The sequence below is a fragment of the Gracilinanus agilis genome, chromosome 2 (assembly GCF_016433145.1).
Source record: "Gracilinanus agilis isolate LMUSP501 chromosome 2, AgileGrace, whole genome shotgun sequence".
NCBI classification, from domain to species: Eukaryota; Metazoa; Chordata; class Mammalia; order Didelphimorphia; family Didelphidae; genus Gracilinanus; species Gracilinanus agilis.
In genome coordinates, this window is record NC_058131.1 from 237,849,040 (window position 1) to 237,873,951 (window position 24,912).

The window sequence follows — 24,912 nt, forward strand, 5'->3', positions numbered from 1 at the left end:
ATAAGTATATACGAAATAAATACACATGCTACGGTCTCACTAGCTTGAACGGAAACTTCTTAAGAGCCCCCTTCCCCAGTGACTGGCACATTGTCGGCGCTAAAATAAACACTTCGTGAGAGATCTGCAAAAGGTGAGAAGTTTAGTTAGGGGAAAGCAGGAGGAAGCCTGGAGAAGCCCGGAGAGGGAGACTGACAGGTCAGAGAAAGCCTAGCAGTTAGGAGAAGAGAGGGTGGATGAAGTCTTGGCCTTGGCTCCTTAAGGACTCCCTTCAGGCCCGTTAGTTTCAGGACGGAGAGAGGAGCCGAAAGGCCGTTTGAATAGTAAATTTATAAAACACTTTGGACTCTTTCCGAGAGACTTAAAGCTGGACGCTCTTCTTTCGAGGGGGAGCTAGGCCCGAACGTATACGTGATGACTTTAGAGGATCATCTCTTGAGAAGACGGGAAGAAGATCAAGGAGCGCGAGAGGTAGAAGGAGAAGTGGAGAGTGGGAGCTAGAGAGAACGGAGGAGCCTAGAAAGAGGAGCTAGCGAGGAGGGGGGGAGAGCAAGAAAGGGAGAGAGCACCAAGGTTCGACGGACCAGTTCTCGGATTTGCGCTGAACCTCCCTAGCAACTAGGCTTCCCTAACAAGGTCTTGAGAGAATAAGAGTTAAGCCTGAATGAAAAGTGGAGCCGGACCGCCATTTCCCTCTCAAAAAAGTCAAAAAAAAAAAGACTCCCCCACCCCACGAGCGGGAAACCCACAACAGCCTCGATTAGCCCTAATCATTGGACGGAACCTCAGTCTGTCTGAACAGCCCGCCTCCTTGCTCGCGGGCGCGGTCCTCATTGGCGACCCTCTCACCAGCGCTAACTCCTATTGGTCTGTCCTCTTGTCCGTTCCGCTCTGGCGCGCAGAGGCAGGTGGAAAGTGGTGCCCATTCGCACCGCCCCCGTCCCGCGCACAAATCTGTTGGGTGTTGGGCCGGTAGGCCCCGCCTCCACGCGCCGTGTGCAAAAACAAACAGCCGTTAGCAAGGAGGCGAAGCGAGGCGGAGCCGTGTTAGAAGAGGACGCGCGATTGGGTCGTCGTAAGGGTTCAAACCAGCAAGGCGCGCAGGCATTGGCGGGGGTGAGCGCGCGGGGGGAGGCGGCTTATTGTCTGGGGCTCCGGTGGTGGCGGCGGTAGTTCCAGCGGCTGGATCTAGGGATAGTGGCGACGGCGGCGGATCAATACTGCTGTCGGGGTCAGTGCGGGGACCTCGGGCTGGGGTGAAGCAGATCGGGCGCCGCGTCCTAGCGGAGGGAGCGACAACTACGCAGCGTCGGGAGCAGCGCCGAGATCATGGTGAGGGCCGGGCTGGGCCGAGCCGGGCCGGAGGCGGGGAGCGGAGCCGAGTGGGGCGGGGCGAGAGCGAGTTGGCGCTTCCCCTCCCCCGGCGGAGGGCTAGGGCGCACTGAGATGCAGGTGCCAGCGGCAATCGGGATGGATTGTGCGGGTTGCAAAGGGAGCCCCTAGAGGGCGGACGGGGTCAGCAGAGGGTTCGTCCCCGACGTTTGTCGCGCCCTGCGGCCAGCGGATGTGCGCTTTACCTGTTGATCCCAGAGTTTGTCGAGCGTCCTGCCTGCCTCTGGGGCTGCGCACTGAGCCCCAGAGTCCCTGCCGGACCGGGCTCCCAACTTGGCCCAGGCCACGCCCCCCGGGGGAGGGGGCTTTTGGAGCTGCGGCTGGACAGAACTGGAGTGCGGGGATGTGACCCGGCTGTTAAATGAGTTGTTTTGAGTCGGCTCTTAAGTGCTGGGGACCTCTCTCGGTCCCAGAGGTCCCTTGCCAACCAAGCATTTGAACACACTCCCCCTGTAATTATCCGTACCTTGTCTATGATAAACCCTCATGTAAGCAAACATGCAGGCTTCTTTCAACCAAACTGTTTACATCCGTGATCAAATAGTTATGTTTTCTAATAAAAAGTGAAGAAAGATAGGATACATGTGTATGATCGAGATTTCAGGTGGTGCTTTTTGTTTGTTTTTGTTTTGTTTTTTAAAGAAAACTTGGAGTTTGGACAGGGAAAGGACATAAATGTGCATTTCTATATTACCCGAAATTGAGCGTTTGTTTTTGGGGTGGCCGACTCAACCTCATTTGATCTATCATCATCACGAAGTTGCTTGTATGTATATTGGCCCAGAATGGTTTGAACTTATTCAGTGTTATCAGAAGATTTTTCTTGCCAAGGTGAAAAAAGCTATTAAGGTGCTGCTGGAAGGACTTATATGAAAATTATACGTGTAGTTTTAAGAAAGCCAGGAATTAATTTTGACTCCCCAGAAATGTATCTAAATTGTTTTTAAATAATCGTCAAAATGAACAAAAGGCCAGTGCTTCAGAAATGAGGCCTCACTCTCTTTGTATTTTGATCGTCTTATTTTTCAAGAATCATTTATGGAAAAAAAGATATTTTTTCCCTTCCCTTCTGTTCCTCTAAGAAAAGAAGTCATGATTTTTTTAAAGCCGATTTGTTATACCCCATAATTGTATACAAATTACCCATCTCTTGGTAAAAAGAATATGATTTTAATGTTCTTTCAGCTCTATTAAAGGAGCTGGATAGAAAGACTTGAGTAAAGTAGTTATATAGGCTTTTTAGGGTTCCGTATTCATTTTTGTTACTTATGGCTATTTTAAAAACAACTACAAGCAGGGCACAGCTTGCCTCTAAATTGGAAATGCCTGGGTTCAGATTCTACTTCTGACACTTATTTGATAGACCCTAAGCAAGTCTCTTCTCAATTACAAATTGCAGAAAATTGCTGATCTGCACTGGTAATGGAAATTCTTCAACAGAGATCTCAGTACTTAAGTATTAGGGTATCATTTATTTATTTTTAGAATCATTTCTTCATGATGTTAGGTGACAAATACGAGTTTTGAAACGTAATAAAGATAGTACTCACCATACAGAATTGGGCAAATGGATAGGGAAATATTTATAATAATCAGACTTTTACTTGCAGAAGATACTTATACTTTAAGATGATATAGTAACAATAGTTTTCTAATCATTTTCAATGGTAGAAACCAAGACAATTTATATTTAATCAAATTTACTCAAACTAATAGTTTAGGAGATTACCTGGTATAGTTTCATAAGATATTTTTAGTTAATCTCTAGTGATGAGTGTTGTATGGTAATAGTTTATGAATATCAGCTGCATTAACATTGCCAAATAATGAGGACTGTACTGAGTTGTCATTCTTGATTTATAGCATTTTGTTCCAAACTACCATTTTAGGGTCTGAAACTTAAGAAAAAGGAAAACTGATTTACATTGGTTTATCACTTGTGTGTTCTTTGGGACAAATTAAAACATCTTGGTGTCCTGTTTTCATACTTTTGTAAAAGGGATTTTGTACCTACCTATATTAGTTTAATGTCAGAATGGAAAAAAGAACCAGTTATTGTAGAATCTACATTCTGAACTAATTGCTAGTCATAATTTTATATGAGTTTGATAGTATTAAAACTTCTATTAGCTCTTCCATCTCATTCAGGTTGGAATTAAGTGAAAAAATGAGATTATACTGAGATGTTTTAGTTGTTTTGAAATAAGTTTGCATATGATGGCAATTTTTAATATAATTTTTATATGCAATTTTAACTTTAAAAAGTTTGTACGATTTTGTGGTAATAATAACCATTTTAAATAGAAACAGGACAACAATAGGTACAGGGTCTCTGAAAATATATTTATCAAGGTACCCTACTGTATATAACTTAAAATTTTATTTTATTAAAAGGGTACATCATGGTACAAATGGTACTATATGACCTGTCTTATATTCCTGTGCTGACAGTTTAAAGTTCTATATAGTTTAAACCCCTCGTTTAGTTTGTTCCAGGCACCCAAATAATTTTATTGCCAAAATAATAGCATAAATCCTTTTGCTTAGAATATAAGATTATGTTTGTCAAGAAAGATAAAATAATTTTTTTTAGCTTCAATAAAATAACAGGTTTAGATCATATAAGCAAGGGTATTACAGGTCTGTGAGGTAACCTCAGATATATAGGGTATTCCAGAAGATTTAGTGAGTTTTTAAGCTAATAAAGCATAAAATTTCGCTTAGACTTTGAGGATTGTTTATATATGTTTTGTGACATATGTTCCAAGTTTATTTTTATATACATTATTTCATTTTTAACTGTGGGATTTCTCTGTGAGGGCACCCTATTTGAAATTTTAATTAATTGCCCTGGATTTTGGGGGCGGGGAGCAGGAAAGGAACTATAATAAAAGTAAAAATCTGCCTAGAATCCAAACAAGGTGATTCAACTTTGGAAGGAAAATAGAAAATAATTATTGAGTTTTTAATTGCATCTGATCACAACCTCAAACTTCAGCTCACAAATGGATAGTTCTTTTGATTACATTAAGACTGTAAACACTAATTTGTATTGATGTAGGCAATCAGAGTAAGCCAGATAGTGTATTGACAAATTTCCTCAAAGTTTGATAGAGATGTTAAGTAACTTAATGTGAAACTTAAAATTTGCATGGAAATACAAAGAAAATAATAGGGGGAACTGGTAAATTTTGTGTGTTGTAATTTATTTTCAGAAGTATAATGAATCGTGATTATATTTAAGTTTATCATTTAAAACTTTTTAAACAGTTGTTTTTTTAGTAAAGTATCATAAAAAGTTCTACATTTCCAGAGTTTATTAAGTTTTAAAATTCTTGAATATCAAATATAACTAGTTACTTTAATATATTGTATCTTTTCCCATTTTGATAATAGTTATCTAAAAGTAAAATGTTTCATAATATTGCTTATTTGGGCTTTTGATTAGAAGGGGGGGCGTCAGAAGAATATTCAAACAATTTCTCTAAGTAAATCCATAAGCCAGGTAAAAGAGGGGGAGAACAATATTTTGGGACAGTTTTAAGCTTTAACTTTATTTTGTAAAATTTTAAATTTTATTTATCTTTTATCACCTTTATTTCCAAATGTATCCTCTCTATCCACTAAAATAATCCTTGTAACAGAATAAAAAGGAAGGGTAGCTCTAGGGAGCTTAGTGGATAGAGAACCAGGCCTGGAGCCCTCAGGAGGCCCTGTGTTTAAATGTGGTTTCAGGTACTTCCTAGCTGTATGACCCTGGGCAAGTCACTTAAGCCTAATCACCTAGCCCCATGTTGTTGAAGACATGGCACAAGTTCCCCAGTGTGCTGAAGGGGACTACTCCCCTTGCCTTCTTCATAGCAGCTGAGGAGATTTTTCATTTGCCCTGCCCTTCTGTCCAGCAGCCCAATGTGAGCATTTCCACCTTCCACTCTCTTGTGCCATAGGGCGGTACCTTGCAGGCAGCTTGAAGGTGCCGTTTGAGCACATGATCTCTAAAAATTTCACCAATGCTGACCTAGACCTTATAGGTTGTCTACTGAACTGATGCTTAGTATAGATTCAAGAGCAGAAGGCAGTGGTTTAAAAAAAGAATTATAAGAAAAGAAAGGGCAAGGGAATAGCTGGTCAGCAAAAGTAATCAACATATCACTTTAGCGCTTCAGAGGAGAAGAGTACATTGTAACTTTAAGGTTAATGCGGGTAGTTGTGGTTTCATATTATCTTAACATACAACTGGACAGATTGAGAGGGAGGGTACACTGTTTATTTTGTTAGCAGCATACAATAAAACCATGTATATGAGTTTTCCCTGTTAAATATTCAGAAATAATTCTTTCCAAGTGACCGTTACATTAAGTATTTTCATTTCTAGGCCGGAGGCAAAGCTGGAAAAGACAGTGGGAAGGCCAAGGCTAAGGCAGTGTCTCGCTCACAAAGAGCTGGACTACAGGTAATGTGTACAAAATTATATTTATTTTGAACCAATTCTTAAGTGATGTGTTATGAAACTTAATAAAGATGCATCTCTAATAAGTGTCCAGCAGACTTTTGGAAAGTATGGGTTGGATATAATCTATTTAGGATATAGTGGCTAAGTATTGGACTTAGTGACTTAGGAAGGCCTAGATTCGGTTCCTACTTCAATCACCAAGTAATATTGGGAAGTTACTGAATCATAGGTAACCATTTTATAAGGTTGTTGTATACATAAACATCAGCTAATATTACTACCATTGTGCATTTGGAAGTAATAGTTGAAACCATGGGAAGAAGATGAGAGCATATATATAGGAAAGCAAAGCCCAAGGATGGTGCCTTGGGGAAACATTTTTAGGAGAAAGGAGAAAAAAAATCCAAGGAGAATAGTAGGTCAGAGAGGAAAGGGGAGAACCAGAGTAGTTCATGAAACCCAGGGAAAAGAGCTTAAAAAGGGGGGGGAGGGGTCAGTAGTTCCAAGTGCTGTTTGAAGCTCAATATTCAGAAGTCATTGGAATCTTTTAAAGTATTGTTTCATATGGGTGGTAGGAACAGAAAATAAAGTTAAACATTATAGGTCATAGGGAAATTATGCCCATTCATTCAGAAAGTTCAACTCTGAAAAGGAGGGAGGTAATACTAAAGCTAAAAGGATATAGTCAAGTTGAAGGTTCCCTTTTCAGCTAAATTTAAGAGATATTTATATAAAGAACCCAATGGAGAGGAAGATTTGAAGATGTTACAGAAAGGAGATACTTGATTTTTGTTTTGGTTTGTTTATTTACTTCAAACATAAAATGTACAAAATTCCTGAAGATTCCCTGTGAATCCATGAATCTCCATTTTAGAACACTCTGGGGTTTTTTAAGTCTGTAATAAATTACTCACTTATTTTTAAAAAATGTCCTGCTTTGTCTTTTCTTCCTTCTGAATTTCTGTTCTCTTTGCAATTTTAAAAATGTTTCAACACTTTGGGGGAGAGTGGCAGTTATTATTATTATCCCTAATACCTCCTTTCTCTTCCCCCATTAAACAACCAAGAAAAATAAATAAAAAACTTTGTAAGAAATAGACACAATCAAGCAAAACAAATCCACACCATAGCCATGTCCAAAAATGTATGTCTTTTTGAGCCTTGAGTCCTGTATCAGGAGGTAGGTAGCATGTTTCACCATAGATCCTCTAGGGATATGGTTCCATTGCACATATGGAGTTCTTAAACCTTTCAAAAAATGTTTTAATAGTATTACCTTTATATAAAATGATGTTCTTCTATTCACTTTATTCTCTATCATTACCACCCAGGATTTTCTGCAGTTAACTTTTTTTTTAAATTTTTTTATTTTAAACCCTTAACTTCTGTGTATTGACTTATAGGTGGAAGAGTGGTAAGGGTAGGCAATGGGGGTCAAGTGACTTGCCCAGGGTCACACAGCTGGGAAGTGTCTGAGGCCGGATTTGAACCTAGGACCTCCCATCTCTAGGCCTGGCTCTCAATCCACTGAGCCACCCAGCTGCCCCCCTCTGCAATTTTTTGACTTTTCTTAGGGTTCAATAATATTTCATTACATTCATATATTATACTTTGTTCAACCATTCCCTAATTGCTGCATACTCCTTTATATTTTATTTTTTCCTCTTTTTATTCTAGAAGAGGTTTGAAAAATTCACATTTACATAGCATTTTAAATTTTACAGTGTTTTTTTCCCTAATAGTAATAACCTTATGTAGTGGGTTGTTACAAGTATTATTTACCCATTTTACAAATTACTTGAGGTTTAGCTAGGTTAAGGGACTTGCCTACTATTTATTCAGCTAGTAACAGGACTCAAACTCGGGGGTTTTTGTTTTGTTTTGTTTTGTTTTGACCCAAGTCCAGTACTCTTTCTACTATATCATACTACCTCTCTCTCTCTTGAAAGAGAAAAGAAATGATGAAATGGAGCATTGATAGGGAAATTAGCTTTGGCTATGGAGAAAGGACCCAGTAAATAGTTACAAGCAGGAATGGGAATCACTCAACCAATGAATCTTGGACCAAGTACACTCTAATGGTTTTCATTACTTTCTTTTAAATGACCTATCCCCCATCATTGGGTTAGTTCTTCATAGGTAGAGGACTATCCTTTTTCTTGTATCTTCAATACTTAACATAGTACCTGGCACATAATATGTGCTTTAAAAATGCTTGTTGACTAATTAATAAAGAAAAGACCTGAGAAAAGAAAGAGAGTACCCTTTACTATACTTCTGACCCAGCATTCTATTACCAGCCTTTGCAAAGGCACTACACTGCCCTAATTCTTGTCTTAAGCATCAATCCTCCCTTACCTTACTTCAGAAACTGCTTTGGGGGGAGGGGGGGGGATGTATGTTTTGTTTTTCAGGAAAAACTATATTAGTGCCTAAGGAAAGGAAGATTTAAAAAGAAATGGGACTAGTTGATAGATTAGAATTGATGAGTTATAGAGGATGGGAATCTTATTTTTAAAAATCTCTAAACTATGAATGGCCTACTCATGTTTCTTTTTTTTTTTTAAACTCTTACCTTCTGTTTTAGAATCAATACCGTATATTGGTTCCAAGATGGAAGAGTGATAAGGGATAAGCAGTGGGGTTTAAGTGACTTGCCCAGAGTCACACAGCTAAGAAGTATCTAAGGCCAGATTCGAACCTGGGACCTCCCATTTCTAGGCCTAGCTCTCAATCCACTGAGCCACCTAATTGCCTCCCTATTTTTATTATCATCTAAACCTAACCTTAACCATGTGGCCTGGTAGAGTTGAGTTTATTTGTTTTATTTTGTTTTTTACTTTCAGTTCCAAATCCACTCCCTCTTTCCCCAACCATTAAGAAGGCAAGAAATATAATCCCCATAATACATATGAAATTATAAAAAACATTTCCATAGTAGCCATGTTTTGGGAGGGAAAGGCAAGAAAAATAAAAGTGAAAAAAATTGTTTCATTCTGTACTCAAGAATTATCAATTCTCTCTGAAAGTTGATAGCATTTTAATTATGAGTCCTTCAAAACTGTTACAGTTCAGAGTGTTGCTAAATTTTCCACAGTTGATTATTATTATAATATGCTATTATGTACACAATGTTATTCTAGTTCTGCTCATTTCATTTTCATTGATTCATACAAGACTTCCCAGGTTTCTCTGAAAGTATCTTGCTCATCATTTCTTATAGCACAATAATATTCCATCACAATCATGTGCCAAAACTTGTTCTGCCATTCCTCAAATGATGGGTATCCCCTCAGTTTCCAATGCTTTGCCACCAAAAAAATTGCTAAAAATATTTTTTAACACATAAGTCCTTTTCCTTTTTTCTCTGATCTCTTTGGGGTATGTACCTAATATTGGGTTTGCTGGGACAAAGGGTATGCACAGTTTTATAGCTCTTTGGGCATAGTTCAAAATTTTCATCTAGAATGGTTGGACCAATTCACAACTCACCGACACTACATTGGTGTCTCAGTTTTTTCCATGACCCCTCCAGCATTTGTTATTTTCCTTATATATAATGTTAGCCAGTCTGATGGGTATGAGTTTGTATGTACCTGAGAGTGGTTTGTAATTTGCATTTCTTTAATTATTAGTGATGTAAAGCATTTAAAAATGACTATTAATAGCTTTGATGTCTTCTAAAACTGTTTTTTTCATATCCTTTGACCAAATATCAATTGGGGAATTTGTTCGTTTTTATAAATTTGGCTTAGTTCTCTAGTTTAGAAATGATGCCTTTATCAAAGAAACTTACTGTAAAAAATTTTTCCCAAGTTTCCTCCTTCTACTTTTGACTGCATTGGTTTTGTTTACGCAACATTTTTTAGTTTTCACTTAATCAAAAATGAGCCATTTATCTCCTGTAATTCATTCTCATTCTCTCTCTCTCTGTCTCTCTGTCTCTCTGTCTCTCTCTTATTTGGTCAGGAACTCTTCCCTTATCCATAGATTTGACAGGATAAATTTTCCACGCTTTCTTAATTTGTTTATGCTATCATTTTTTTAATCCCTTACCATCTTAGAATTAATACTGTGAATTGGTTTCAAAGCAGAAGTGTGGTGAGAGCTGGGCAATAGGGGTTAAATGACTTACCTAGGGTCACATAGCTAGGACGATGTGAGGATAGATTTGAACCCAGGACCTCCCATCACTAGGCCTGGATCTCAATCTACTGAGCCACCTAGCTATTCCCTGCTATCACTCTTTATGTCTAAATTATGTGCCCATTTTGAACTTATGGTATTCAATGTGAGATATTGGTCTAGCCAGGGGTCGGCAACCTTTTTGGCCGTGAGAGTCATAAATGCCACATTTTTTAAAGTGTAATTTCATGAGAGCCGTACAGTGCTCACAGTGTGCTCCTGTAACAGCTCCTGAAAAAAAATTGACTTTATGGCTCCTGCAGAAAGAGCCATAAGTTGCCAACCCCTGGTCTAGGCCTAGTTTCTGCCAGACTGTTTTCCAGTTTTTTTTCTTAATGGGCTGTTTGTTTAAGGAGAAGAATCTTGTGGAGCAGCTGGGTAGCACACTAGATAGAACACCAGTCCTGGAGTCAGGGAGACCTGGGTTGAAATCTAGCCACAGACACTTACTGGCTATGTGACCCTGGGCAAGTCTCCTAACCTTGATTGTCTAATCCTGGCTTCTCTTCTGTCTTAGAATTGATACTAAGACGGAAGGTAAGAGTTGGGGGGGGGGGGGAGCCTTGAATAGGATTAAATTTGGTATATTATGAGTTGCCTTCCCCTCCCTACTTGTTATTTCTTTTTCTTTTCTTTTTTCTTTTTTTTTAACTCTAACCTTCCGTCTTGAAGTCAATACTGTGTATTGGCTCCAAGGCAGAAGAGTGGTAAGGGCTAGGCATTGGGGGTCAAGTGACCTTGCCCAGGGTCACACAGCTGGGAAGTGTCTGAGGCCAGATTTGAACCTAGGACCTCCCATCTCTAGGCCTACAGTCACCATTTCTAAGCCTTCCTTATCCTATTTCCCACCTTTTTTTTTTTTTACTTTTTAAAAAAATTTTTTTTAATTTTAAACTCTTAACTTCTGTGTATTGACTTATAGGTGGAAGAGTGGTAAGGGTAAGCAATGGGGGTCAAGTGACTTGCCCAGGGTCACACAGCTGAGAAGTGTCTGAGGTCGGATTTGAACCTAGGACCTCCCGTCTCTAGGCCTGGCTCTCAATCCACTGAGCTACCCAGCTGCCCCTTTTCCACCTGTTTTTGCTGAGAATACATATTTAGTATTAGAAGATCCCACAAAAACAAACTTAGATCTGGAAGGGACCTTTGAAGGCCATCTAGTCCAAACTCCCAAGTTTTACAGATGTAGAAACCAAGGCACAGGGGAGCTGAGTGACCTGTATAAGGTCATAGAGGTAAAGCCTGGATTTAAATTCAATTGTACTGGGGGCAGCTGGGTAGCTCAGTGGATTGAGAGTCAGGCCTAGAGACAGGAGGTCCTGGGTTCAAATCCGGCCTCAGACACTTCCCAGCTGTGTGATCCTGGGCAAGTCACTTGACCCCCATTGCCTACCCTTACCACTCTTCTGCCTTGGAGCCAAAACACAGTATTGACTTCAAGACAGAAGGTGAGGGTATTTGTTAAGGAATCAACAAAAGATGACAAGATTATTGAGTGGTGTTGAGTGTCCAATTGGTCATGAATTTTTTCATGACTGCACGAAAGTCAGTCAGTAAATATTGAGCACATTCTGTTTGCCAAGCATTATCCCCAGTGCTGAGGGTATAAAGAAAGGCAAAAACAGTCTCTGTCCTAAAAAAGTTTAGTAAGATGCATATAGAGTAAGTAGAAGGTAACCTTGAAGGCAAGACACTTTACCATTAAAAGGATCTGCAAAACGTTCCTGCAATAGGTGACATTTGCTCTGAGTCTTGAAGGCAGCTAAGGATCCTAAGAGGCAGAGATTTGGAGGGAGAGAGCATTGTAAGCATGCATGGGGATGGCCAGATAAGTGGCAGAGAAAGAAAATTGGGCTATCATCAGCAAGGAACAGCAGTTACAGACTTTGTAGAAGGGAGTAGTTTTAGATGTCAAAAGATTTCATATATGATACTTGAGATAATGAGCTACTAGAATATATTGAGTAAGAGGGTGAATTAATGTGATCAGATTCATTGTTTAGGGAATCACTTCTGGGGGCTAAGTGGGAGATGGATTGGAATAAGGGCTTGAGACAAGAAGGCACAATTAGAAGACATTGCAGTAGGAAAGAAGTGATAAGGACCTGAACTAGAGCAGTAGCTCTACAAAAAGGGGACACATAAGATGTGTCATGGAGCAAGAAATGACAGGATTTGGCAATGGAATGGATGTTACATTTAGGGGCAGAAGATATCACTAAGACTCTCAAATCAAACTGAGTAACTAGGAAGATTACGGTGCCCTGGGCAGAAAGAGGGGAGTGTTTGGAGCAAAAAATAATGAGTTCTGTTTTGGAGATGTTAAATTTGAATACATCTGATTCAAGATACTCATTAGGCAGTTGGTGATTTGAGACTAGAATTCAGGAGAGAGGTTAGAGCTGAATAATTCAACATGGGGATAATCTACATTGAAATAATCATTGTACCTGTGGAAGCTGATGAGATTTTAACTCAATTTAACAAGCATTTATTAAGCACAGATGCTTGATGTATAGATGTTGAAGGAATCAAAATTAAAATAGTCCCTACCCTCAGAGATCTTATAATCTCCCAGTGAACACTAGCATTGTTTTGGAGCACCTAAGTAACACAGGGGATAAAAGAGTTACAGCCTGGAGTTGGGAGGACTCTATTCAAAAGTGATCTTGGACACTTCCTACCTGTGTGACCCTGGGCAATACACTTACCTCCAATATAGAAAGAAAATAAAAGAAAATAGCAGTATTTCAAAAATAACTAAACACAAAATAATTTGGAGAGAAAGAAAGAGGAGCAACAGTTGGATTGGTCAGAAAGGGCCTTGTTTGAGAGGAAAGGGACTCTTAAGAAGCAGAAGTGAGGGGTTATTTATTTGTTATTTAATGACTAAAACTATGAAAGTTCTGCTCAAGTACTACTCCATAGAGCTCTGACAAATGAAATGAGAAATATGCCCTCTGCTATGTTGGATCTCTTTTTCTTTTCCATCTTCCCAGTTTCTAAAGAAGAAGATAAAACATCTTTTCTCCTTGCTAATTCAGTCTCTAGTCCAAACCTTCACAGTTTGGGCCCAGGAGTAATTAATTACCAAAGGGATTAATCTGAAATAGTTAACTTTTTAATAGCTGAACTGTTTTCTCTTTTCATGTTTTATTCCTATTATTTTTCTAACATTTTATTCTAAATAAATAAAATATGCAGTAACCTAACTTTCTAAAGTGCTTTATAATTGAGATTGTTTCTGTTTCAGTTCCCAGTGGGCCGTATCCATAGACACTTGAAGACTCGTACCACAAGCCATGGACGAGTGGGTGCTACTGCTGCGGTATATAGTGCTGCAATTCTGGAGTATCTCACTGCTGAGGTTTGTGATGGTTTTCTTCAGTATTACTAGTCAATAAGCATGTATTAAGCACTTTGTACTATGTCTAATACATCTCTAATCTCCAAATGTCATTAAATTAGGTGTTGGTAATGTAGAGCATGCCTGCCAGACTTGGCATATATATACAAGCTGATTTTTTTTAAAAATCTGTTTCCCATTGGCAAAATGTTGGCCTACTACCTCATTTCCCATATGTGCTCACATGCACACAAAACCCTCAGATCCCTGCTGCCCTACTAAGAAGACCCTTAACTCACAAGTTTAATTTACACAATCATTTGTAATTCATTTGTAAGGGCCTCAATTCATTTTATGTCACAGAGTCCCAGGCTACCCTACAAAATAAAAATAGCTAATTAGTAATAATCGCTAACTTTTACGTAGCACTTACCATGTGCCAGACACTGCTAAAATATATATTTAGTCCACAATTTAATGGGGTGCTGTATGTTTGTGATGAGGAAAACAATTTTAAAATGGTTTTTAAACTAAACGTAATGAGAAATTGTTTTATCTCAAGCTGGTGCTTGAAGAAAAACAAATTTTAATTAGTCCACAGGTCAAACTCTGAACACCTTCAATCTGCTGAAACAAAGCTGTGTGTACTGAAGTAATCAAAGAAAAGAGGGTATTCCTTGAGTTGCTGAAATACCTGTGTTTTTGTGTTTTTGTGTGGTTTTTTTGGTTTGTTTTTAAACAAACCTGGATGTTCTTTGTACTTCCTAATGTTTCTGAATCTGGTTATTTAGGATTTTTGGTGATTGGGTTCTAGAAAATGAGAGCTTATCATGTAGCATTTGAGATATATATATTTGTGTAAATTTAAAGTTTCATAAAAAGGTCACAACAAGCCATATTTTAAGAGTCCAAGATTCCTCCCTAGATTATTTTAAAAGATTAAAGATCACTGTAATCAGCATAAGGAAATATATATGTATAATTTTGATTTGATTTGTTAATCACTTTTAGTAACTTCTCCAAGTATAGCCTTATTTGTTGGATATTAAATATTTTTCTAAGTTCAGCTGTCGATGTTATCTTTAAAAGGTATTCACTACACTTTTTACTCACAGAATCATTTTGATGAGCTTCTTTCCACAAAAATATATTTTTAACTGTATTAGAAAGCTAACCAAGAATAATTTTTATTTAGAAAAGCACTTTAGCATAATTGTCCAGGACTGCACTTGGATCTAGGAAGAACTTGAATTCAGAGTTGGTCTCTAATGTTTGCTAGTTCCATAAGCATGAATGAATGAGTCATATAACCCCTACTCATCCTTAGTTTCCTCATCTCTTAAAAAAAGAAATACCTGTGGTGTCCACCTCAGAAGACTGTGAGATAAAGAGCTTGTTAATCTCTTAATTGCTGTATTATTACTAATTACTGGAGTTTATTTAGGGGTAGAAATGTATATGTACCTAGAAAAACCAAAAAGTCATCCCACCCCATTGAAATTCATCCATTAAAAATTTATTAAGCTCCACTATGTGTCAAGCACTGTTCTAATAAAGCACGTGATAAATGAATTCAGTAAATAATGCAAAAAATCTACAAAAGTGTTAAAAGAGGAGGCTTTAGAAAGAGCTTCCATTCATAAAAATTATTTTTAAAATTAAATAATTGAATGTTAATGTAAAGATAAATATATGATACACAAAGAGAACTATAAAACTTTAATGACAGAAACAGACAAAGGTCTGAATAGGTGAAGAATGATTTTTTCTTTGGTTAAGAACTTTAAACATAAAAATGAAATTACTCCCCTACGTTAAAATATAGGTTTATTATAGTACTAAGAACAATAGAACCATGGAACAGTATAGAAATATAACTCATGTTGCTTTTAAAGCTACATAAAATTTGCCTTTGCTTTAAGCTTTTTTTTTTTCCTTTTTAACCACTTCTGTCTTAGGATCAATACTAAATATTACTTGCAGACAGAAGAGCAATAAGGACTAGGCAGTGAGGGTTAAGTGACTTAAACCAGGTTCACACAGCTAAGAAGTATCTGATTTCAAATTTGAACCCACTCAATCCACTGAGCCACTTTGCTGCCCCCACTTTAAGTTTTTTATAGTTTAAAGTATTTCCTCACCACAATCCTGGGAGGTCCAAATGTTACAAAATATTGTAACTATTTTACAGAAGAGATAATGGCTCAAAAAAGGTTAAGTGACTTGCCTGGGTTTACACAGACCCAGCATTGAATTCAAGTCTCTTGGAAGGCTCAAACTCATCATTCTTTACTTTGTGCTAGGAATCAAAGGGATCTCAGAAATAGACATATAACATCTTAGTAACCTGATTAAAATAGGAAAATGAGTCTTTTTAATTGGATTTTTGTGTTTTGCTTTTTGAAATTGCTTGTATATTTTTCCAAATGGAAATTTGTCAGCTATAGGCCCCATGGCAGCTCTAATGCTCAAAGTCAAAAAACACAATTTCCCCCTTCTCTCTGCACTCCATTAATATCTAGGCATCCCATATTTTCCCACAGGGCCAATGTGGCAAGGAAAAGAAGAAAAACAGAGAAACACTAGCACACAAGTAGAGAGAAGCATATTGCTGGAAAGGGCAAACATGATCCTTTTATGTTTGCCATAAGCATTTAGGGGAGTGGCTTAAAAAGAGTAGTTCTTTCCTTGTCCATGTGAAGGTGGTGTTATTGGGCTTCTTGCCTCAAAAATTATTAATTACTATAACAAATTATAAGTACAGTTGTCCTAAGTATGTATAGAGGAGATTTTTGACTATTAAAGTCCAGTAAAAGAAGGATAAGTTTTATTACATAGAAATGAAAACAAAAGTAATTGAATAATTAAAAGTAAAAATAATGTCTGCAAACAAAATGGGAAAAAGTATATTTGATAAGTATGTCTTAAAAAAGCATGATTTCTATAATTTAAAATGAACTATTGTAATATCCAGTCTAATGATCAAAAGCTGTGAACAGGCAGTTCATAAAAGCAAATAAGTAAAATTTTGAAAAATGTTGAGCCTTGCTATTAAATGTAAAAATTAAAACACCTATGAGGTACGATGTCACATCCAATAAATTGCCCCTCAAAAAATAATATGCAAATTCCTGAAAGTCATCTTTTAATGGTTAGAGTGCTGTTTAGGAAGTCCTGGGTTTAAGACCTTCCTCCAATATAGACTGACTATGCAACACTAGGAAAGTGTCTTTACCTATTCATACCTATTCAGTTCTCAAAGACTAAGTTGAAGAGCCCATCTTTCTTGGTAGAGGGAGCTTTAACTACCTTGGTGCTCTATACCAGTGAAATCACAAGTCCAGGTCTTTCTTCCCCGAAATGAAAACATGAAAGCTTGTGATTCAGATAACTGTGGAGAAAGAGGCACATTTACATTGTGGTGACAGTAAAAAATTAGTTGTCTTTTCAAGGAGCAATTTAATAATACAAAGAAAGATCTGCAAAAACCATTGCACTCTTTGACCCAGTAGTCTCACTATTGGAAATATGTTCCAAGGGGAAAAGGCCTGTTTGTACTGACATGTTTATAGTTACACTGTTTATAATCATCAAAAACTAGAAACAACCCAGTGCCTAAAAGCTTGGGGATAGCAAAACTGGTGTGCTATGGCTATGGAGTATATTCCAATGATAACAAAATATATAGAAACTCTGGAATGCAAAATGGAAAAATTAGATCCAGGAATATTACATATACATTGATTATAATTTTTTTAAAAAGATTTGAGTTGTTTGTGTGTTTATATTTTTAATTGGTTGTATAATGTTATTTTTATTTTTAAAAAGACATGTTTTTCAAATACAGATTATCAGTGCAGAGATTTGTTATTATTTTGCTTTATTTGAGTAATCTTTACTTTTCTATTGCTGTTTATTCATATATTAGAAAAGAAATAGGAACTTTCTTGCCCATTCAATTCCAAAATGACTTATTTTGGAATGGACCCATTTGGGGGAGGGGAGGGATACACATTAGAAGAAAACTGATAGGGCAGCTGGGTAGCTCAGTGGATTGAGAGCCAGGCCTAGAGACAGGAGGTCCTAGGTTCAAACCCGGCCTCAGCCACTTCCCAGCTGTGTGACCCTGGGCAAGTCACTTGACCCCCATTGCCCACCCTTACCACTCTTCCACCTAAGAGCCAATACACAGAAGTTAAGGGTTTAAAAAAAAATAATAAGAAGAAAACTGATAAAAATTGGATTATCTCCTATAATAACCAGGTGTTTATGACGATTCAAACCCTTATTTATGAGCACAATTGTTTTTTCTTAAACAGTTCAGGCTAGGCCTGACATTTTACAGTTTGTTATCCTTGCATTGTTTAGATACTCTTCAACTATTAAAGATTGACCTTAGATCCATATATTCCAAATATTGACAAGACATAGTCAAATCCAGCCTCAGATAACTTCCTAGCTGTATGACCCTAGCAAGTCACTTAACCTATTTGCCTCAGTTTCCTTGTCTATAACATGCACCAACCTCCCAGGGTGGTTGTGAGTATCAGATGAAATAATAATTATAAAGCACTTAGCCCAGTGTCTGGCATTAGAATAAGCATTATATAAATATTAGCTGTTAACTTCACATGTGTAGTTATAGACCTTTTAGAAAAAGAATTTTGTGAACTACATTGTCTCAAATACCATATTCAGCTTTAAAATATTTAGTTTCTCTGTGTCCTTAGCAATATTCTATCTTCTAGTAGTAAGTAAAATAAATCTATGACAAGATCTGGTTCCTACTCTTAAGTAGTTTATAGTTCCTTGGGGCAGGGGAGACAGGGAGACAAGTTCCTTTTGTTTTTTCTCTATCAGACAGGAAAATTTAAAGTAGTAGGAGTTTGGATTCCCAACTGGAAGGAGCCATCTAGTCCACCCCAACCTTGCGGTGGTGATGTCCCTTGCCCAAAGTCACCCCTATATGTACTAGGTGTCAGAGGTGACAAATGAGTTAAACTTGCCTGCGGATTCCATTGTGTCATGTTCCTAAGATATAAATTTTGGCCAGTACAGTCAGACCTTAGATGATATGGGCTATAAATTAGGTCTCTCTGAAGTATGAGTAGGCATTTGGATAATTAAAGAAGGCATTTTGGGAGTTAGATGAGAGAATCCATAGGACAGACTGTATATGTCTGAAATAAGTTCAATGGGAGATAGACACTGGACCTGTGATTTCAATGCTAATAGAGAACTTCTGGATGAGGAAACAACTACTAGCAAAAGGCAATACTTTCTCTGCAACTTACAGTGTTAGAAAGTTGTCTTATACTGAAAGATAAAGTGACTTCCAAGGTCACCTAGCTAGGATGGATCAGAGCCAGGACTTGAAATCAGTTCTTCCTGGCTCTAAGGACAGCTCTCTTGTTCTGATACAGTAGTATCTGAGAGTAGTGGAATGTTGGGTTGTGTGGGCATAATGGGGCCTTGAATGTTAGGATGAAACAATTCTTAGACAGTGGAGGAATTTGTAAGAACTGTTAGAGGACTATCCATATGTGCAATGCCAGATTTAAATTACAGTTGTGGTAGCAATAAGAAATGAATAGGGCATCTAGGTGGCTCAGTGGATTGAGATAAGAGGTCTTGGGTTCAAATCTGGCCTCGGATACATCTTGGCTCTGTGACCTTAGATAGGTCACTTAACTCCAATTGCTAGCCCTTACTGCTCTTCTGCCTTAGAAACAATACTTAGAATTGATTCTAATAAAGAAGGTAAGAGTTTTCTAAAAAGAAGTGAATAGAAAAAGGTAAATCCAAGAGATGTTTTAAGGGGGAAAATCTGCTGGACTTTGCAAAGGATTTGACATAGGCAATGATAGGGAAGAACCAACAATAATTTTAAAGGTTTCAAGCTGTCATCACTGAAGGAATTAAGGTATTAATAGAATTTGCCAAATTAGAAAAGGAATTTGTGGGGCTACAGATTATATATGTACTTTCTGATTCAACACACCTTAAAATTACTTATGTAGTTTCTCTCACTCTCAAATACATTTTTAAATATAGAATACTTGGCAAATTCTCTGTTATCCTTGCACAGGAGCTATGCTAATCTTCTCTGTTGTTTCCAGTTTTAATATATGTGCTGCCAAAGCAAGCACTAAAAATACATTTTTAATAAGAAAAAATATGTGTGTAATATTTTTTAAAATTAATTTTTTCTGTCCTGGTACTAAGTCACTCTGGAAGCTGCTATTAAGCTTCAAAGAGATGTTTTGTTCAATTCAGTGGATTTATGCTGACAGATGTAGTGCTTGTTTAATATTTTACAGATAAAGAATCAACCTTATTGTCTCCTTGCAAGTGCAAAGTAAGTCTCTTATCTCTAGAAATTCAGAGATTCAAATGAATAGAGGATTGTTTGGAATGGAGTAGATCTGGTCAAGTGGGGAGAGTGAGATAGGATAGAGCAAAAATTCCTTTTGGAAAGACCGAAACCATTCGGTGTTCAGGGAGCCAGTCCAGGCTTGACCCAAGCAATATCTCTCATTCAGTTACTGAATTCTCTTTAGTCCAAGGCCCCTTGCATAGGTGAGGGGTGGAGCTCTCCTTTCCTTTCTCTGTTTCATGTCAGTGAAGGGACAGCAAGGGGTTCCACACACTTTTTTTTTTCTTATGAAAAAGAAAAACATTATAATTAAACCACCACCATAAAGGATTCTTCACTTGAATGTCATTTCTTTTGGCAAATCATGCATTTATAACAGTGATGGGCAAACTTTTTAAAGAGGGGGCCAAAGGAAAGGAAATGCCCATCTGTCAGTCTGTTTCTAAGGCAACTCTTTCAAAGTTTCATTGTATTGTATACTACTCATTGTATTCATCAGATTAGGAATAATGGCACTTGGCTGGATAGAACATTTCAGGGGGCTACATCTGGCCTGTGGGCCATAATTTGCCCATCACTGATTTATAATATTGCCTCTGCAACACACTACTTCCAATAAAGTTCAGTTTTCTTAGAAATAGTTAATAATGTTAATCTGGGGGTGCTAAAGGAGCTACCAGGTGGCTTAATAGATTGAGACTCAAGCCTGGAGACCAGAGGCCCTGGGTTCAAATTTGGCCTCAGATACTTCCTGCTATGTGATCCTGGGCAAGTCATTAAACCCCATTTGCCTGACCCTTGCCATTCTGCTTTGGAACCAATAGTATAGATTCTAAGACAAGGTAAGGGTGTTTTGTTTTGTTTTTTGTTTGTTTTTAATAATTCTGATATGCTGGTATTAGGGATTTCAAAGGTCCACAGGAAGTTCCATATGAAGAGAAAATTTAAAAAGGTCTAGAGAAAAGTACACTATCCAGTTGTCAACTTGAAACACTGTAAGAATTTCATAAAGTTCAAAACACATTCATTTAGCACTGAAATAAATGTCCCCATATGTTTAAGCAGATAGTTTTGGTCCTTGATAAATAAAAAAAAATCATTGACATTTAACTCAGAAGCATAATTAAGTGAACTAAAACTATTATACCAATTGGAGAACTAGCCAGAGTTAAAGGTGATTTTATTGAGGAAGTAATAACATCCCTTTTTTTTTATTGACATTTTTTATTTAATTAATTTAGATTATTTTCCCATGGTTACATGATTCATGTTCTTTCCCTCCCCTCCAACAACCCTCCCCACCCACCCTCAATAGCCAATGCCCAATTCCACTGGGTTTTACATGTATTGTTGTACATCCCATTTTAATGCAAATTATCCATATACCTAGAATCTTTGGTTGTAGGGAATTTCAGTCTTCAGAACAGATCCCAGCTTGGATAAGACAAGTAGATACAACCTAGGGAATTGTCCTGAGGCATAGAAAGATTGTGGCTTCTCTGGGGTCACACAGCTAAGAGAGAAATGGGAGGGGTGGGACTTGACTCTAAATCTGATGGTCTGTGTTTTGTCCATTACTAATTGCCTAAAGTAAACTGAATAAATTGGGGAATGAATATAGACATTCATTTCAAAACTTTGACCTTTAAAGTTGTTTAGTGAAGGGGCACTAGGTATTTTCTTACCAGTTATTTTCCTTGAACGTGTACTTAATTAGTTTTGCTAGAGTTAATTATCTAAATAGACTTAGGTTGTTGGAGCTGTTGTTTTTTTTTTTGTTTTGTTTTGTTTTAATTAAACAACTAAACATAATATAGTAGAAAAGGTGATAAATTTGGAGTCTTGAGGACCTGGGTTCAGATTCTGATTTTAATACTAACTACTTTTGGTCACTTCTTTGGGTCTCAGTTTCTTCATCTCTAAAATAGGAAAATTGAACAAGCTGTCCCTCTAAGGTCCCTTCCAGCACTAAATCTATTATCCTGTGGTTTTTTTAAGTATAAGATGAAATAATATATGGAGAAGAACTTTTAAAAGTATAAAACCCTATATAAATAAAAAATAAAGCAAAAATTTATTTCCTTAATATATTTATGACTTTGTATTGTATCCCCAAATCCTGTCATGATTCTTTAAAAAAATCTTAATGTGAATTGGATTGCATGAATGATTACAGCTCAGAATCATCTTCAGTTTTCCTTAAATTTTTTCATGAACAACTTTTATAGGTGCTGGAACTGGCAGGAAATGCATCTAAGGATCTCAAAGTAAAGCGTATCACTCCGCGTCACTTACAGCTTGCAATCCGTGGTGATGAAGAGTTGGACTCCCTTATCAAGGCTACCATTGCTGGTGGTGGTATGTATTACCTTTTTAAATGGAGGAAGTTTGAGACCTTTATATATACGTTTGCATGTATATATAACTGGCCATTAATCTGGTTGCATTTGAGTGACTGGTTTTATTGCTACTGTTATTATTACTTCTAGATCTGATCTGTGATTTCATCTATGTGGGGAATTTCTAGAAATCCTCCCTGAAACTTATTTCAGTCTTAGTTCCCGAGGCATTTAAATATTAAGGGATTTGCCCATGCTTACATAACAGTTTGTCAAGGGTAGGACTTAAAGTTTATAAGTCTTGCTGACTAAAAATCCTGCCCTTTATCTACTATGCCATGTTGTTCCTCACAGCCCATTATTCCAGGCTTCTAACTAGTCATTGTTAAGTAATTTTCCTTAAGTATATATCAGTATGACCATGTGATTCCCTACTGTCAACTTCAGTGGCTTTCTCTTTTCTCTAGAATAAAATAAAAACCCTTCTGTTGAGCTTTTTTTTTTTTTTAAACCATCTGTCTTAGTAACAACTCTTAAGACAGAAGGGCAAGGGCTAGGTAAACAGTGCTTAAGTGACTTGACCAGGGTCACACAACTAGGAAGTATCTGAGACTTGATTTGAACCCAGGTTCTTCTAACTCCAGGCCTGGTACTTTATCTACAGTGCCACTAGCTGCCCCTGCTGAACTTTTAAAATCCTATACAATCTGGCCCTAACCTCTCTTTCCAGCCTCACACTGGCCATTGCCCCCCTCTTATTCTTCAGTCTGGTCAAATCAGCCTTCTTCTCTGTTTCTCACACAGAATGTCACACCCCCATTTTTCATGTCTTTGTCTTGGCTCTAGCTGTGCCCCATTCCTGGAATGTACTTCTTTACTTCTACCTTAATAGTGTTCCTCTTTTCCTTCAAGACAATTCTTAAGCACCATATCCTGTATGAATCCGGTTTCTGATCCCTCCCAACTGCTAATGCCCTGCCTCCCAAACTGCCATCTGTTTAACTACTTTATACATAATTGGATTTATTTACTTTATACTTATGCTGTATGTTTATGTATAACTATTAAACTCTAAGCTTGGGAGCAGGGATTATATCCTCTCTTCCTGGCATATATATAGTGGGTTCTTTAATAATAACTTTGAAACAAAACACACAGCTAAGCCTCACCACTAGTAGACCATAGTGCCAACAAATAGTGAGTGAGTCAGCTATTTTGCACACTCACTGGAAAATGACTTCAGTTCCCTGTAGAGTATTTGTCATGGTAACATGGGGTCCAAAAAGAGGAAGATTGAATTGTAACACTGGGGCAGTGATGCAGAATGCATGAATTATAAATGAATATGAGGTAGGACATTTGCCACTCCCCAAATTCCCAGGCTTTCCTTCTTATTCTAGCAATTGATGGGCTCTGCTCTGCCTTGGTAGAGATTAAGATTCTATACAGTGGTAACACAAAATGGAAACGAGGCGCAAGCCACTCACTAGAACACTCATGCCACATGCCACATTGGATGCATCATTTGCAGAAAAAACTTGTATCCATCTACAAAATTGTGCTCTTCCCTATGGATTAGTGGCAAGACCACTAATTCTCAAAATCATAGACCCACCATCACCACCTGCATAGACTTATTTGAGACATTCTTGCTTTTGGTCACCAGGAACTGGTATTTCAAGCCAATACTGTTAGCCATATTTAATGCACAGGCTGTATCCTGCCCAGCTTTGGGCAAAGCTGTTTGTTATCATTTACACCATTTGCAAGTCCAAACACAGAATTTATGGTCCGTATCCAAATCATATGAGTGAATAACTACAGTAAGGTCCACCAAGGTTCCTAAACACCAAGGAGTAACTTCTAGAATAATAAACTTAGTCCATCGTACAAAAGAGCAGAAGGGCACCAGCTCACTGTTGTCAGCATACAGAATTGTCCAGAGGTAATCAAGATTCTCTTAACTGTGATTCTTTGGATTTGAATAGTTTTTCATAAAAATAAACATAACTTCACTTCCATAAATAAATATTCCTCTTAGACCTTGCCTTGTGGCTGTATGACTATTGTCAAATTATCTCCATTATATAACACAAGAGGCAGTGTGACATGGTAGATAAAGGATGAGCCTATGAGTCAGGATGTCTTGGGTTAAATTAGTTTCACCTCTGAAACACTAGCTTCACTGCTTGACCCTGGGCCTGATATAACTGCCTGTCTTTAATAAATTTTTATTGACGTCTTTTGTATATTGCCTAAATTACTCCTTCCATTTTTTCCCCTCCCCTTGCCCAGAGAGCCAAGGAGTTTTTAAATGTGATTTCACTTGTATGAAGTATTTAAATGAGAAAGGTATGGAATTGACAGCTCCAGAATAGAAAAAGGACTTAAGTCACCAATTTAATAGTTTCTATAAAATTACCATTGAATTATAGAATAAATTTAAAGATACTGGAGAAGTCTTACCCATTATCTTGTTTTTGTTTCAATTTAGGTGTGATTCCTCACATCCACAAGTCTCTGATTGGAAAGAAGGGACAACAGAAAACTGCATAGTGTTGTTTTAACCAACCCTCTTCCTCCCTGTCATTGTACTGTAACTGGGACAGAAGAAATAATGGGGATATGTGGAATTTTTTTAAATAGTTAAATGGAAAAGCATAGACAATTGACTGTAGACATGATAAAACATTTGTATGTTCTTTAGATTCCAAGTTTGACAAAGTATCTTGTCATGTGGCAGCAATTTGTGTGTTGATTGGCTAGGTTTCTCCCATGTGTTTTATACAAAAATGGACTGATAAAACCATTTTTTACAAAA

At 37.5% G+C, this 24,912-nt stretch overlaps 1 protein-coding gene and 1 non-coding gene across 2 annotated transcripts; one reads left to right on the forward strand and one right to left on the reverse strand.

The window, feature by feature from the left end:
* The first annotated feature begins 1,143 nt into the window (after positions 1-1,143).
* LOC123235020 (histone H2A.V) lies at positions 1,144-24,912 on the forward strand. The gene is made up of 5 exons (XM_044661044.1): positions 1,144-1,332; positions 5,768-5,845; positions 13,284-13,397; positions 21,981-22,110; positions 24,586-24,912. Exons 1-5 carry the CDS (start codon positions 1,330-1,332, stop codon positions 24,645-24,647), a joined length of 387 nt encoding a protein of 128 aa, XP_044516979.1. The 5' UTR covers positions 1,144-1,329; the 3' UTR covers positions 24,648-24,912.
* On the reverse strand, positions 19,421-19,525 carry LOC123238393. Its single transcript, XR_006505583.1, has one exon. It is a non-coding gene; the product is annotated as a U6 spliceosomal RNA (small nuclear RNA).